Here is a 15617-nt window from a genome sequence, read left to right as displayed (position 1 = left end):
ACAAAAAGATAATGCAAATAACAAAATTATGGCAGACAACATGTCCCCTAAGGTCACTAGTACCTAGCCAACTCAACACTCCCCCTAACTATTTGATTTGGTCAAATAAAATCTTTTAGGTGCCTTGGTGGAATAATCCTCCTCCTCTTTGGCGAAACATTGTTGTAGTGAATTCACCACTTGCTGTGGCGAACTTATTAAAAGTAAAAAAAAAACAAAATTAACTAAAAGCATACACAACAACAAAATCAAACTTGAAAACATTCACAATCACAACAAAATTATCCAAATTCTACAAAATATTGTCCAAAATCAAATGAAATTGTTCAAAATCAAAGGAGATAGAGAAGAGATAAGGGAGAGAAAGAGAAGAAGGGAGAAGCAACATCATTCATTGAATAATCTCCTCCTCCATTTTCTTTGCATTGATAACACCCTTAGTAATGTTACCAGTTGCTCCCTTACACTTTCCAGCTTCTTTTTCATTAATACTAGCAATAGTCTCTCAATCAATGGAAGAAATGACACTTCGAATAATGCTATCAACTTCATCAATTTCCTTAGAAGCAACTTCAACAACAATGATACCTTTTGCACTATTCTCCTTAACCACAACATCATTAAGCTCACCCTCTTTAGGCTCTACATCTACAACAGGTACAACTTTAGTAGTAGGCTCCATATGCTCATTAGCTTCTTGGTTATCATTATTGCCACCAATATCAATTCCCTCAAAAAAAATTTTGATCTTAGGCTCTATAGGCTCTTCTGTAGCAGTATCACCATTAGCATCATTAGCTCCATCCTCCGATGTGGCTACCTAACCACTCTTTGGCCTTGTGCTGCTTGGTCCCCAGCATGATCAGACAACTTGATGGCAGACACAATTGCTTCCAAGGATGGAAATGGATAGAAAAGGGCTAAGTGTGTGGCCAAACCTCTTAAATTCTCAAAAAGGAAAATATTTGATTTGTGGTTGGCATCCAACTCTGAGGTCATCTCCCCATGCATCATTTTTAATTTCCCATGGAGAGTCAATGGTTTCGAAAGGGGAGGTTTTATTCCTAGCAAGGAGTTATCATCTTACCATAAGTTTTTCTAAATGTAACGAGCATCAATGGTTGGCTGCAAATCAACAAAAGTTTGGGCCCAATCATCAGTAATGCCCAATCCATTTCTCACACATAAAGTAGTTATTAGAGCTGGAAGACCAAGAAGAGAACTCTTCTTTATAGTCATGCTAAAGATTTATTAAGAGTGAGTCTGGCCAATGTCAATTGAGAGCCCATTAATAATTGAATATATGAGTTGGACCCTCTTCATTGGAATATTAGATTTGTGGCTGTTGGGAGCAATGTTATCAAGTAAAAACACACTACAAAACTAAGCAAGAGTCATTATATTTTTCTTGTGCAACCTCATGGGTTTTCCTTAAGGGTTTGTTTATATATGCTTGTTGGGAATGCACAAAAATTCCTCCATTTTAGCAATCATAGCCTTCTGCTCTATCTCATTACTTCTTTTCCCTGTTTATCCACTCCTTATAGCCAAATTGTTTGTCCTTCCTCAATGTCTAGGTTGAGCCAAGAAGATTGTTGATGGTCACTAAGTCATATTTGAAATTGTTCCTTTGACCCAAGACTTTCTTTCTTTGTAACATCTTGAAGGACGAAATTAGCATTGTACTTCCCAACAAGGGGTTCACTACAAACAAATGGCTCCATTAGCTTGGTCCATCCTCTATCTTTAAAAGATTTTTAAATCACAGTGAACTCATCATCTTTGAGCTCTACCTTCCTCTCAATATATACCTCCTTCTTGAGGCTAACATAGTACCTTGTTACAACATGTGGAAGCAATGTCTTCCAAGGTTATTTTGATGATGCCAAAGAATCAAGAGTTAAGCAAATTCCAAAGATTCAAGATTCAAGAATAAAGTTTCAAGAATCAAGATTCAAGAATAATCAAGATCAAGATTCAAGACTCAAGATTCAAGAATCAAGAGAAGACTCAATCAAGATAAGTACTAAAAAAGTTTTTCAAAAACATTGAGTAGCACAAGAAGTTTTCACAAAATCATTACCAAAGAGTTTTACTCTCTGGTAATCGATTACCAGAAGGAAGTAATCAATTACCAGTGTTTTAAAACATTAAGATTTCAAATTTCAAGAGTTACAACTTGTGTTTAAACAGTTTTAAATCATTTTAAACTTGTGTAATCGATTACACAATACTTGTAATCGATTACCAGAGCTTCTAAACGTTTTAATTTTCAAAATTCAAAATGAAGAGTCACATCTATTGATGTGTAATCGATTACACCTTAATGGTAATCGATTACCAGTGACTGATTTCGAAAAATACATTTCCAAAAGTCAAAATTCTTCAAGTGACTTGTTTTTGAAGATTTTTTTTTCAAAAGTCACAACTTTTTTAAGTGACTAGTTTTAAAAAAATTGCCAAGAGTCACAAGCTTTGACTTGAGTCATCAAGAGATTATAAATATGTGACCATGACATGAGTTTCATCAATCATCAATCATCGATCATCAATCATCTTTGAATAATCTATCTTTCAATCTTTACATCATCTCTCAACATCTTTCAATCAATCTTTCAATATCTTTCTACAAAATTTTATGATTCATTTCTCTTCATCTTTCTGAAAGTTTTTGTTCAACACTTTCTCTTCCAAGAAAAGTTCTTTGATCAAAAACTTGTGCTATTCATCTTTTTCTTGCTCTTCTCCCTTTGCCAAAGGAACGAAGGACTAACCGCCTGAATTCTTTTATGTCTCTCTTCTCCCTTACAAAAGATTCAAATGACTAACCACCTGAGAATTCTTTTGATTCTTCCCTTCCCCTTAAGCAAAAGATTTCAAAGGACTAACTGCCTGAGATATCTTTTGTTTCCCCTTACAAAGATTCAAAGAACTAACCGCCTGAGAATTCTTTGTCCCAACACATTGGAGGGTACATCCTTTGTGGTACAAGTAGAGGGTACATCTACTTGGGGATTGTTATACTGAGAACAAGAGAGGGTACATCTCTTATGGATCAGTTCAAGTGGAGGGTACATCCACTTGGTTTTTCAAAGAAAACAAGGGAGGGTACATCCCTATTGGATCTTTGGCTTGTAAAGGATTTTACAAGGTTGAAAAAAATCTCAAGAACCGCAGGTTGCTTGGGGACTGAATGTAGGCACGGTTTGTGGCCGAACCAGTATAAATCTTGTGTTTGTCTTCTTCTTCCCTATACTCTTTAATTTCCGTTGTGTACTTTTAATTATCGCTTTTACTTTTGGTTAAGTTTCTATTTTTGTTCTTTACTTTCTTAACTTAGTAGTAAAAGCCTATTTGAATCTAGTAACATTAAGAAGGATAGATTTTTAATTAGTAAGACACGTTCATAATTAATTCAACCCCCCTTCTTAATTATTCTGAGGCCACTTGATCCAATACAACATACTTATTGAAAACCTCTCAATTTCATTAGTAGGCTCATGTTGCATCTATTGTTGTTGAGCTTTAGGATTTTTAGAAGGGGGTTTGGAAATGAACCATCATCATGTTGCTTTCTCTTCTTGGAGGGAGGTTGCTTATTGTAGGACTGATTGTTTATTCTTTCCATCTGCAAAATTATACACAACAAAAGAATATACATATTATAGCTTGTTCGAGAAGAAAGAGCAATGAAAGACTAGTCAGAAAGAAGTGGAAAATGACATGTTTTGCATTAGATGGGTCATTTTGCCCTAGTGAGACCCCTGAAGCGCATCAAAACTTTTGGAAGTGCATCCGCCATGGTGAAGCATACATTTGCCATTGCAAATTAGACCCCTCGAGTTGAAATAGCACTTGGAAGTCGTTTTGCTTTGGCAATGGCTAGCCTCGCTATAGCAAAATGGACCCTGAAAGCAAAAAAAGTCTTAAGAAGTCATTTTGTCTTAGCGAGATGAAATCTTGCCATGGAGAAATTAACCCCTAAATATTTCTCATCCTTTGTGGTTCATTTGACCTAGGCACTAGCATGGGTTGCCATAGTGACCCCAAACTTGGGATCAAATTTTAGGAACTCGATAGGATCATTGTAGTGAGCTTGGTTTTGCTACAACGAATGCATACATTGTGCCTAACTGAGAAGTGACATGTAAGGCATGGGAAGAAGGAAAAATTGAACAAAATTGCTATTTTATACTTTATTATTAAAAAAACACAATATTACTCTAGGGAACTACTCTACAACATCACAAGCAACATTTACATACAAACACACTAACTCACCTTATTTTGTAAGCTCTTGCCATGGCAAGAGCATTTCAGATGTGATTATGCAAAAGCAATCACAAAAATTTCAAAAACCAACATTAACAAGCACATTATGTACAACCATCAACTACAAAGCTTCTGAAACTAGCCTATCTACCATTCTAGGGTTTAAGACTCCTAATTCTTACCCTAGAGTTCTGAAAAGGTAAATAATTGCAAATAATAAAACCTAACTCTAAGCAATGTAATCAACAACCTATTCACAACTTGTTTTCGAAAATTTATCAAATATTCATCTTTTAAATTAAAAGAACTATTGTCGCAACCTACCCTTCGACAGGGGTGCGAAAAGGCCAAAATAAATAGGCCAACGCGTTTGTCTCCAAGGGAGAAAACACATAGAGTTGCCACCAATGTTTATTTGAGGAAAACTTTAGAAAAACCAAAAAGGGGTTTGTGAGTTTTGAAAATAAGGGTTTGGGATTTGTTTACACATGGGGAAGGTATTAGCACCCTACGCACCTGTCACAAAGGACGACAACCTTTAATCGAGTGTGCAGAACATGACATCAACATTATGTATTTTCCCTTTTTATGTTTATTATTTTTTTTGGGGTCGACAACGGTGTTTCCCTCGCTCCTATGTATCCTCAGGTGCTATGAGGAATTCAGACCTATGTAGTTCTTTAAGTCTGAAAATTTTGTGTGTTACATTGATATTATCTTTTTTTGAAAGATTGATTTTAATTGTGAACAAAAGTTTTTTAAGGCATTGCACCTCAAAATGATGTTTTGCCTTTTTGAAAAGCGAAGAGAATCATTAAGGCGTTGGACCTTAAAACAATCTCAAGCAGTATTTGATAAAAAGAAATTGGTTATGAGTTGGTTGTATCTTGATTTTGTTTATTAACCTTCAATTTTTTTTAAAGAGAACTTGTGGCACAAATGATCGGTTAAAACTTACTTTACAAAAGAAAAGCGATTACCGATAATAGAAGAAGGAGATGGAGATGCACAAAACAAGAAGGAGCACCCCTAAGGGTGCATAGATCGCATTTAGATCCTTAAAACAAAAACTAATCGGATGACGAATGAAGAACAATGTAGAAGTTGATCACGGTTGTGATTCATCAGCATTTCAGCTTCGTTTTCTCTTCTTTCTATTTCTTCTCTCTTCTTTCTCTCAATTATTTCACTTTTGGACCTTAGAACCTTCCTCTCAACCCCTCTTCATGCCTATTTATAGCAAAACAAGGCATTTGGGGTCATGAAAGCTCGCCCAAGCGAGCTGTTTACTTCACCATGAAGTTATTTGGTGGCCCAGGCGAGCCAGAGGCTAGCCTGGGCAAGCCAAGGTTCAGAAAAATCCTTAAAATGACCCTTTTGCCCTCCATTTTGGGTATTTTTGTATTATTGATCAAAACATTGAATGATCATCTGTTTCGCACTATAACTGGCCTTTAACACCACAAGTCAACTAGCGAGGATCAAAAGATCCACAAACAATAGTCCCCGAACAAAATTAGGGTATGAAAACTATAAACTACTTTAAAACATATAATAGACTTACTTAAACAGGAAAGGGAAAAAGTGACAATGAGAAATGGAGATGAGATGACAAACAAAGTGAAAATGTAGGGTTTTTCTCAGCTAGCTGCTTTGCCAATTGGTCTACTTGGAACTCCAAGCTTCTAATGGAGGCTTCCATAATCTAGTGGTTGGAAAATTGGAGGTTTCCACCAACTTGCTTGTCTTCTCATGAAGGTTTTGTGCATAGCATGGCATTGGAACTACTCCTTTGATCTAGATCTTGTCCTATGCTAGGATGAGGTTTGTATCCTTGGTGGTTGTAGTTGTTGTAGTTCCTTCACCTTTGTTATTCATGTACTGAACTTCCTCTTGAATCATAGCACACTCATTTGTTGTATGGCATCCTCAACAAGATTCACAAACAAAACATTTAAATTTGGGAATAGAGGTTGTTGATTGCAACTTGAAGTGCTGAGGAAGATCAATGATTTGTTGTGTAAGCTCTTCAATTTTCCTAGTGAGCAATTTTTGTTGTGCTAAGAGGTCATCTTGGGTATTTACTTCAATTAGTCTCTTTGATGGAACCATGGCTCTCACTTTTAAATTCATTAGCATTGGTAGCCATGTTCTCAATGATCTCTATAGCTTCTCTTGGAGTCTTGAGAGAGATTTTCCCACTAGTTGAAGCATCAAGCATAAGCTCACTTTGAGATCTCAATCCCCCTAGAAACACATTGATTTTGAGAGCTTCATCAAAACCATGAGTGGGAGTTTTCCTAGGCAAGTATCTAAACCTTTCCTAAGCTTCTCCAGGGGTTCATTATTAAGTATGGACGATCTAATCTTTCATCATTGGACACAAACACACACACAACCACACACACACACACACACACACACACCTGAATTGCAGAAGCTGTCCAAAGCTAATTAGTAGTATGGATTGCCTTAAGGTTTGTCTTTGGTGGCACTCCATTTTTTTTTCTTCTTAGGCTAAACTTGTTCTAGTACCCCACTAATTAGTTTTTAGGATAATCATTAATAAAACTAATTTTGTTTATGTTGGTTAGAACATTTTAAATTGTGTACCAGCAGGTCATTTTCAATTATGAGATATCTAAGTCCAGTAAAAAACATAACTCGTGTGGTAGCTAAAGTTTTGTCAATTAAATTGAGTAACATGGCTCGAATTCCCTCCTACATGCTAGAAAATTCTTAGCCTGCATCATAAAAACAAGTCATTTTGTACTCTAGTCTATACATCCAGCTAACTAGGTAGAGAGAGATATTCGAATGCTTTTTGGAAAGAGAGATTAATTTCATACATAATCGGGACCTTATACAGTTGTGCAAAGCCACATATATCTAGAAAGTAACCCCCATATACCACTTTGTTAATTACTTAAACTCCATCTTCACTAATGAAATCAATTTGATCAAAAAACCCTTATGGGATTAAAAGCTAATTAATTTATGTTACCTATATATGTCTCTTTCTCAATTGCTAACAAATAGCCCACCTACTTTGTGCTGAAATTCAATAGAGGCAGAAAGTCTGAAATCCAATTACTCGTCCACTTGCTAGAGCATAGTAGTTTGTAGCATATAGTTTTCTGAATGTTAAATGTACTTAGTATTCTTATGCTTCCAGTTGTTTCTAAATTATGTCACAATTTATAATTATTTCTTTGGAATATTGTTGAAGTATCATTTTAGTTAATTGAGTTAAACTTTTGATGGAATGTTGGCCACAAAAGTCACTCGTAACACGGGGTGCCGTTGCACACACACACACACACACCCTCATCACACACCCTCATGACAAATACACACACACACAAACCCTAATCTCACACACACACACCCTGATCATAAACACTCACGCACACCTTCATGACACACACACACACACACAAACCCTAATAACACACACACACACACACACACCCTCATCACCCTCATCACACACACCCTCATGACAAATACACACACACACCCTTATGACACACACACACACACACACACACACACACACACACACACACACACACATAAACCCTAATCACACACACACACACACACACTTAGTCAACCTCACTTTGTCCCATATTAAACCAACACCCCTTAGCTTTCTCTCATTCATTTTATCTCCCCCATATGCTTTGCTTGCTACTAGTGAGAGAGTGATTAATCCCCATCTCTGAATGTCTCAGACACACTCACTAGTTTCAGCTCCTCACTCCATCATTTCAATTTCCATTTCCAAAGCCGCAACCAAACACAAACCCATCAAACCACTCCCACTTTTCCTTTCCATTCCCCCTAATTATTGCACCGCCTTGTTTTTAGATACTATATATAGCTACTACCTTCATTTTTCTTCTTATTAGCCTTTTCCATCTAGGTGAGCTATTGTTTCCGAATATACCTGCTCATACCACAGTAGTCTGCTTAATTACTTTCAGCAACTCTATCTAGTATTTATGCTATTAACTATTGACTGGTTTTTACAAAGTTATCTTGGAGTAGAAAATTCAACTGCATTGGCTACTCTTCAAGGATTTGACTCAGTAAGTCATATATAAGTTAATATATGTTACTGCCATTGTTGGTTTGTGATAGAAACCTAGTATAAGTGAATATATGTTACTGTCATTGTTAATATATTGTCGCAACCTACCCTTCGGCGGGAAGGTGACGCAAGGCTCACGAGATGCATCTTCCAAGGGAGGAAAATGCGCGGAGTCGCCACCAACATTTATTCGAGGAAAACGTCGGAAAAACCAAAAATGCAGTTTACGAACTTTAATCGTGAAAGGTTCGGAGTTGTATTTACGCACGGGGAGGGTATTAGCACCCCACGCGTCCGCCACAAAGGACGACAGCCTTTAATCAAATGTGCAATATCATGACTTCGCTTTGTTTTTATTTCCCTTTTTTATGTTTTTTATCTTTTGTGCTTTTTATGTTTTTTACTTTTTGTGGTCGACAATGGTGTTTTCCTCGCTCCTACGTATTCCCCAATTGCAATGAAGAAATCAGACCTACGTAGTTCTTTAAGAACTAAACGCTGGTTAATTTGTTTTTATCTTTTTTTGCAAGTTAGATTTTAACTGAACAAAGGTCATTTAAGGCGTTGGACCATTAAACAATCTTTTGATTTTGAAAGAAGAGAAACGTTAAGGTGTTCGACCATTAATGATCTCTTGTTTTTGAAAGGAGAGAAATGTTAAGGCATTTGACCATTAACAATCTCTTGTTTTTGAAAGGAGAGAAACGTTAAGGCGTTGGACCATTAACGATCTCTTGGTTGCTAAAGAAGAAAAACGTTAAGGCATTGGACCATTAATGATCTCTTGGTTTTTGAAAAGGGTTGGTCGACAAAAGCGGGGCTTTTGCTCCTACGTATCCTCGATTTGTGGTGAGGAACTCAGACCTACGTAGTTCTTGCCGATTTTGGAAAAGAGAGAAACGTTAAGGCGTTGTACCTTGAACAATCTCTTTTGGGTGAGAAACGTTAAGGCGTTGGACCTTGAACGATCTCTTTTGGGGTCGACAAAAGTGGGGTTTTTGCTCCTACGTATCCTCAATTGCGATGATGAACTCAGACCTATGTAGTTCTTGCGAAAAGCGGTAAAGTGGTGTGTTGATTTTATGCTTTTGAACGGTCCATGTTAACCGATAAAAGCAAAGAGGACCGCTTAAGGCGTTGGACCTTAAAACGATTTTAGTGATTTTTGCAGACACAACTTAATTTTGAGTTGATTTTAGCCTTACTTTCACTTTGGTTATTAGTCAATTCATTCAAGGAAACTTTCAAAGAAAAATGTCCGATTGATTTTTTTGATTACTTTATTCAAAGATATTTTTTATTATTTTTTTATTTTTTTTCAAGATATTTTGATTTTATTATTATTTTTCTTTTTTCGAGTTAACCGAGGTTATAGCGTGAATGATCGGTTGGATATTATTTTAACAGTGATTAAACGAGATTACAACACAAATGATCGGTTGAAATTCATTTTATCAATTATTAAACGAGATAAAGGCACACATCTCTGGTTATAATGATGAACACACATCCTGCACCAGTCCATTCACAATTTAAAGATAGGGCTTCCAATTGCTTAACATCGGTCACATCATCAAGTACAATAAGGGGCCTTCTTCCAAAAAAAATTTTTCTGTAAAATTATACTGGTCTAAACCATGAGCAACACATTCAAACCGAACAACGGAAGCAAAGAAGAAAAAAATAATTTTTAGAGGTACCTACCTCCAGCCAATGCTATAAACCTTCTCCAGCCTTCGCAATTTTAGCTTTCTAGACCCTTACTCACTCAAACTCAAAGGTGTGTTTTATCTTAAGAGAATAGTGAGTTTGGTAATCAAAACTGAGAGCACCTTGTTCTATTTATAGATCTTTGTCCATCACAAAGCTAATCAAAACATGGGTATTATTTTTAAGATCATGAGTTGTTGCACAAATGGGTTGAATATGGGCAGAAAATGGGCCATGTTCAGAAATACACTTCCCATAAAAATCGCAACAAAAAACAGTTTGAGAAAAAGGAACAGAAAAATTGAAAAATTGCAACATTCTCCCACTTGGTCCATTTAACCCAACATTAGTCATAACAAGAAACAAAATATATGAGTCATGACGATAGGTCCTCTAATAGCGAGTATTATCTTCCATGTAGCACAACATATCAAGTCTATAAATGTCAGTTCTCAACTTTATGAATAAACCATATATTTATTCTAGATCTAAACTTAATGATGTTTCTCTAAATAAATGAATGTATGCACAAAACCATATGAGAAAACATCAAACTAAAAAAGGGTTTCAAAAATAACAATTATACTACAATGAAATCATATCATGGAACCAAGTATCATTCGTACTACATGATCCTTAAAATTCTTTGGTGGCATGCCTTTAGTCAAACGATCGGAAATCATCAACTCAGTGCTAATGTGTTCAAAGACCACTTTCTTTTCTTTAACACATTCTCTTATGGCTAAGTACTTGATGTCGATATGCTTACTTTGACTTCTACTTTTGTTGTTTTTAGCCATGAATATCATAGCAGAGTTGTCACAGTACAACTTCTATGGCCTAGAAATAGAGTCCACAACTCTAAGTCCAGACATTAAACTCTTCAACCATACACCATTTGAGGTAGCCTCAAAATAGGAAATGAACTCAGCCTTCATAGTCGAAGTAGCAATCAAGGTTTGCTTGGCACTTCTCCAAGATACAGCTCCACCAACTAGCATAAAAATATAACTAGATGTTGATTTTTTTGAATCAACACAACCAACATAGTTGAATCAGAGTAGTCAATCACTTCCAAACGATCAGTTTTTCTATACATGAGCATGTAATCCTTTATTACTTGAAGATATATCATCACTTTTTTTTAGCTTTCCAGTGGTCAATACCTGCATTACTCTGATATCTTCCCAAAACTCTAACATTATATGCAATGTCAGGTCTGGTGCAAACCTGAGCATACATAAGGCTTCCAACAACTGAAGCATAATGAATATTCTTCATGTGTTCCCGCTCAAAATCATTTTTCAGGCACTGACTCAAATCGAGTTTGTCATCCTTCACAATGGGAGCTACACTTGGTGAACAATCTTTCATGTTAAATCTCTCTAAAACTTTGTTAATATAGGTCTCTTGAGACAAACCTAAAATGCCCTAAGACCTTTCCCTATATATCTTAATGCCAATGACATAAGATGTCTATCCCATATCCTTCATATCAAAGTTCTTCAAGAGAAAATTTCACCTGATATAGCAAATTATTATCATTAGTTGCAAGCAAAATATCATCCACGTATAACACAAGAAAACAAATGTTACTCTCGTTGGCCTTCTGCTATATACATTGATCCATGATGTTCTCTTCAAAAACAAATGAAGTGATAACCTCATAAAATTTTAAATACCATTGGTGGGAGGCTTGTTTCAATCCATAGATGGATTTATTAAGCTTGTATACTAAGTGCTAACTATCACTAGAGGAGAATCCTTCATATTGTTTCATGTAAACCTCTTCATCTAGATGACTGTTAAGAAATTATGTTTTCACATCCATCGAATGTAACTCAAAGTCAAAATAAGCTACTAATGCCATAATTACTCAGGAATAATCTTTCTTAGATACAGGAGAAAATGTCTCTGTATAGTCGATTCCTTCTCTTTGAGTGAACCCTTTGGCAACAAGTCTTGCCTTATGTCTCTCAATGTTGCCTTATGAGTCTTTCTTTGTTTTAAAGATACATCTACATCCAATGGCTTTTACACTATTAGGCAACTCGACAAGATACCATACTTGGTTAGATGTCATAGAATCCATTTCATCTATCATAGCATTGTACCATAAGTTTGATTCCTTAGAACTCATGGCCTATGAAAATGATTTAGGTTCATTTATGGCTCCAATGTTGTAGTCTGGTTCTTGTAGATACACCATATAATCACTAGGAAATGATGGCTTTTTTACTCTAGTATATCTTCTTAATGTTGCTTCGTGATCTTCTTAAGGAACTTGTTGTTCCTCATCAGCAACTTGATCTAAAAGATCATTTTCAAAAATTTGTGGAATTTCAATCATTGGTTGTCTAACATCCATTTGAACTTAAGGGGTGCGACTGACAATTAATCTATCATTGGAGCTAGAGGTTTGAGCTTCATAGTGATCATTTTCATAAGTAATATCCTGAGATTGGCCACTCCCACTAACCAAGTCATTCTCAAGAAATTTTGCATTTCTCGATTCCACAATCCTAGTGCTATGTGATGGACAATAGAATCTATACCCTTGGAGCTTTCTGCATATCCAATAAAATACCCACTGATAGTCATTGGGTCTAGTTTCTTTTCTTGTGGGGTTATAAATTCTCACTTCAGATGGACATTCCCAAACACGTATATGTCGCAAACTCAGTTTCCAACCTTTGAATAACTTAAAAAGTGTCATTGAGATAGCCTTGGTTGGTACTCGATTTAATATATACACAGTCGTCTTTAGTGCCTCAATCCACAAGAATTGAGGAAGTTTTCTATTACTCCTCATACTCCTCACCATGTCCATTAAAATTTGGTTTTTCTTTCTAACAAACCATTCTGATCCGAAGAACCAGACATAGTTGTCATACCCTAATTTCGTCTGGGGATTATTATTTGATGATATACAACCTTTGATTGGCCACTTCGAGATACTTGGCACCCTTTGTTGTACAATATGTGAAGTCCTGAGACGTGCCGAAAATCAAAAGGAAGCAGGCTTACGCGATCCGTAAAAATTCCGTAATGTGACGAAAATCGAAAGGAGGTGTTTTTCGCAATCCGTAAGTTTTTGTAACTTCTTCAAGAGCTGAAAAAGAGTAAATACATAATCCGTAAGGATTCATAACCTTGCGGAAGGAAAATAAGTATCGTTACGAAATTCGTAAAATTTCGTAACGTTACGGAAAAAGAATTACCAAAAAAGGTAAAGGGGGTGCATTTAGTAAAAAGGGGGGGTACAAATAGCAATCAGGCCCACTTGGGCCTTCCAGATTCTTCCTCCAGAAGGCTGTTGCTTCTGGAGGAAGCAACCTTGCTCGCCTGGGCGAGCTGGGTGGCAAGCTCCTCCCCTATTTTGCTATAAATAGGGGGAGGAGTGAAGGGAGAAGGGGTTCAGCCTTCTTGGCACCTCTTATTCTCTCGAAATTGCTGAGAAAAATTATTTCCGTGAAGAAAATCCAAGCTGAGGCGCTTTCATAACGTTTCCGTGAGTAATTCCGCGAAGATTCTCGACCGTTCTTCAACATTCATCATTCGTTCTTCGTTTTCTTCAGTCTTCAACGGGTAAGTACCTCAAACCGAGCTTTTCAATTCATTCTATGTACCCATGGTGGTCCACATTTTGTTTCATGTATTTTTATTCTCGTTTTTCATTCGCTTTCTATACCCCCTTTTGACGTGCTTCAGTCATTTATTTAAGTCATTTCTTGCTTAATCTAAAAATAAAATAAATTTCCACCGATTATTTGAATTGTATCATCCGTTAATTTTTGTTAAAATGAATTCTGACCGTTCGGTCGTGTCGTAACCACGTTGGAAATAAAAAAAGAGGTAAAATAATAATATAATAATAAAAAATATCTTTTAGTAAAATGATGCGGAAAAATCAATCGGACGTTTTCTCTTTGGGATTTTTTCATTCTTAATTGAATTGACTAATAACTAAAGTGAAACTAAGACTAAAATCAATTCGCCTAGTCAAGCTCGTCCACAAAAAATAGGATTTGAAAGTTTTATCTCAGCTTTTCTTACCAAGTTAAATGGATCATTTTTAAAGGCCCAACACCTTTAAGTGATCACCTTTCAAAAAGAACTACGTAGGTCTGATTTCCTCTTTGATGGAGGGTACGTAGGAGCAAGAGCCTCGCTTTTGTCGACCTCAAAAAAATAAAAAGAAATAAAGTTAAGGTAACACAATTTCCACAATTCTAAAAATAGGCTGTTGTCCTTTAAGACAAACGTGAGAGGTGCTAATACCTTCCTCAAACGTAAATACAACTCCCAAACTTAGAATTTTCGTTTCGACCGGTTTCCTTCGGTTTTTCTGACGTTTTCCACAAATAAACGATGGTGGCGACTCCGCACATGTTTCCTCCTTTGGAAAACGCACCCGTGAGCCTCGCCTTCGCTCGCCCGCAAAAGGGCACGTTGCGACAATAGTGTACTAAGCAACAAGCCCATGTTCTTGAAGAAACTTCGCAAATGGACTAGGTGCTTGTCCATTCTTCGTGTATCTACCATAGTACTCTCTACCTCTATCAAATCTCACAATCTTAATTTGCTTTCCACATTGTTTCTCCATTTTGGTCTTAAAAACTTTAAAAGCTTCTAAAGCTTCATGTGTAGAATGAAGTAGATATACATGTATCACGAATAATCGTCTATAAAAGTGATAAAGTATTTTGGGCCACTTGAGTCCATGTTTGGAGAACAAATATCAGTGTGTATGATTTTTAATAGGTTTGAGTTCCTCTTTGCACCCTTCTTAGACTTGTTAGTTTGCTTACCCTTAATGCAATCTACACAAGTTTCAAAATCAGCAAAATCCAAAGCAATAAGTACTCCTTCATTTATTAATCTCTTAATTCTCTCGATAGAGATATGTCCTAATCTTCAGTGACACAACATAAAGGATTCCTCATTCACAACACATCATTTTAACCCAATAGTAACATGCATAGAATTATAAGCAACATCATTTTGCAATCCAATAAAGTAAAGCCATCAAGTAATGATTCGAAACCAATAATTCCAGATTTATTAATTAAAGAAAAACCAAAATAAAAACTTAAAGAAAAAACCCAATGGTGCAAGTCTTCATACAAAAATCAAAATCTTAGAAAAGCTTGGAATTTAAAATGTCTTTTCTAAACACAAAATAAAACCGTTGCTTAAAACTAAACTGCATGTCCCAATGGCTTCCACATGTGAGCTCATCTTGCCTCTTAAATAGATGTACTGCTCACTTCCCACTAGTCTCCTGAGGTTTTCCATACCCTGATCAATCCACCATGTGTTATGATTAACATTAACCATATTAGATTTGTAACAAACAAAAGTAAATGGAGTACCTTTCTTGTCAAGCCAGGTCTTAAATTTTGAGCAGTCTTTCTTCATGTGTCCTTTCTTTTTGCAAAAGAAACACTTTGATTCTTTCTTTATGACCAACTGAGTAGGAATCTTGCCTTGATCTCCTTTCTTCTTTCCCTGAGCAATCAAATATACCCTTTCACCC

The 15617-nt window shown here is 36.1% G+C and overlaps 1 protein-coding gene across 1 annotated transcript in view; it reads right to left on the bottom strand.

Annotated features, from left to right (window-relative positions):
• Positions 1-505: 505 nt before the first annotated feature.
• Positions 506-15617, bottom strand: part of LOC114389763 — a 42910-nt gene continuing 27798 nt past the window's right edge. The window contains exons 2-3 of the mRNA XM_028350503.1: positions 3559-3628; positions 506-768 (exon numbers count right to left, since the gene is read on the bottom strand). Of these exons, the coding sequence (XP_028206304.1) occupies positions 506-768; positions 3559-3628 (333 nt within the window). The remainder of the gene's footprint in view (positions 769-3558; positions 3629-15617) is intronic.

Source organism: Glycine soja, chromosome 16, assembly GCF_004193775.1.
Source record: "Glycine soja cultivar W05 chromosome 16, ASM419377v2, whole genome shotgun sequence".
Classification (NCBI taxonomy): Eukaryota; Viridiplantae; Streptophyta; class Magnoliopsida; order Fabales; family Fabaceae; genus Glycine; species Glycine soja.
The sequence above is the reverse complement of the archived record's forward strand: the minus strand, read 5'-3'. Positions and strand labels throughout refer to the sequence as shown.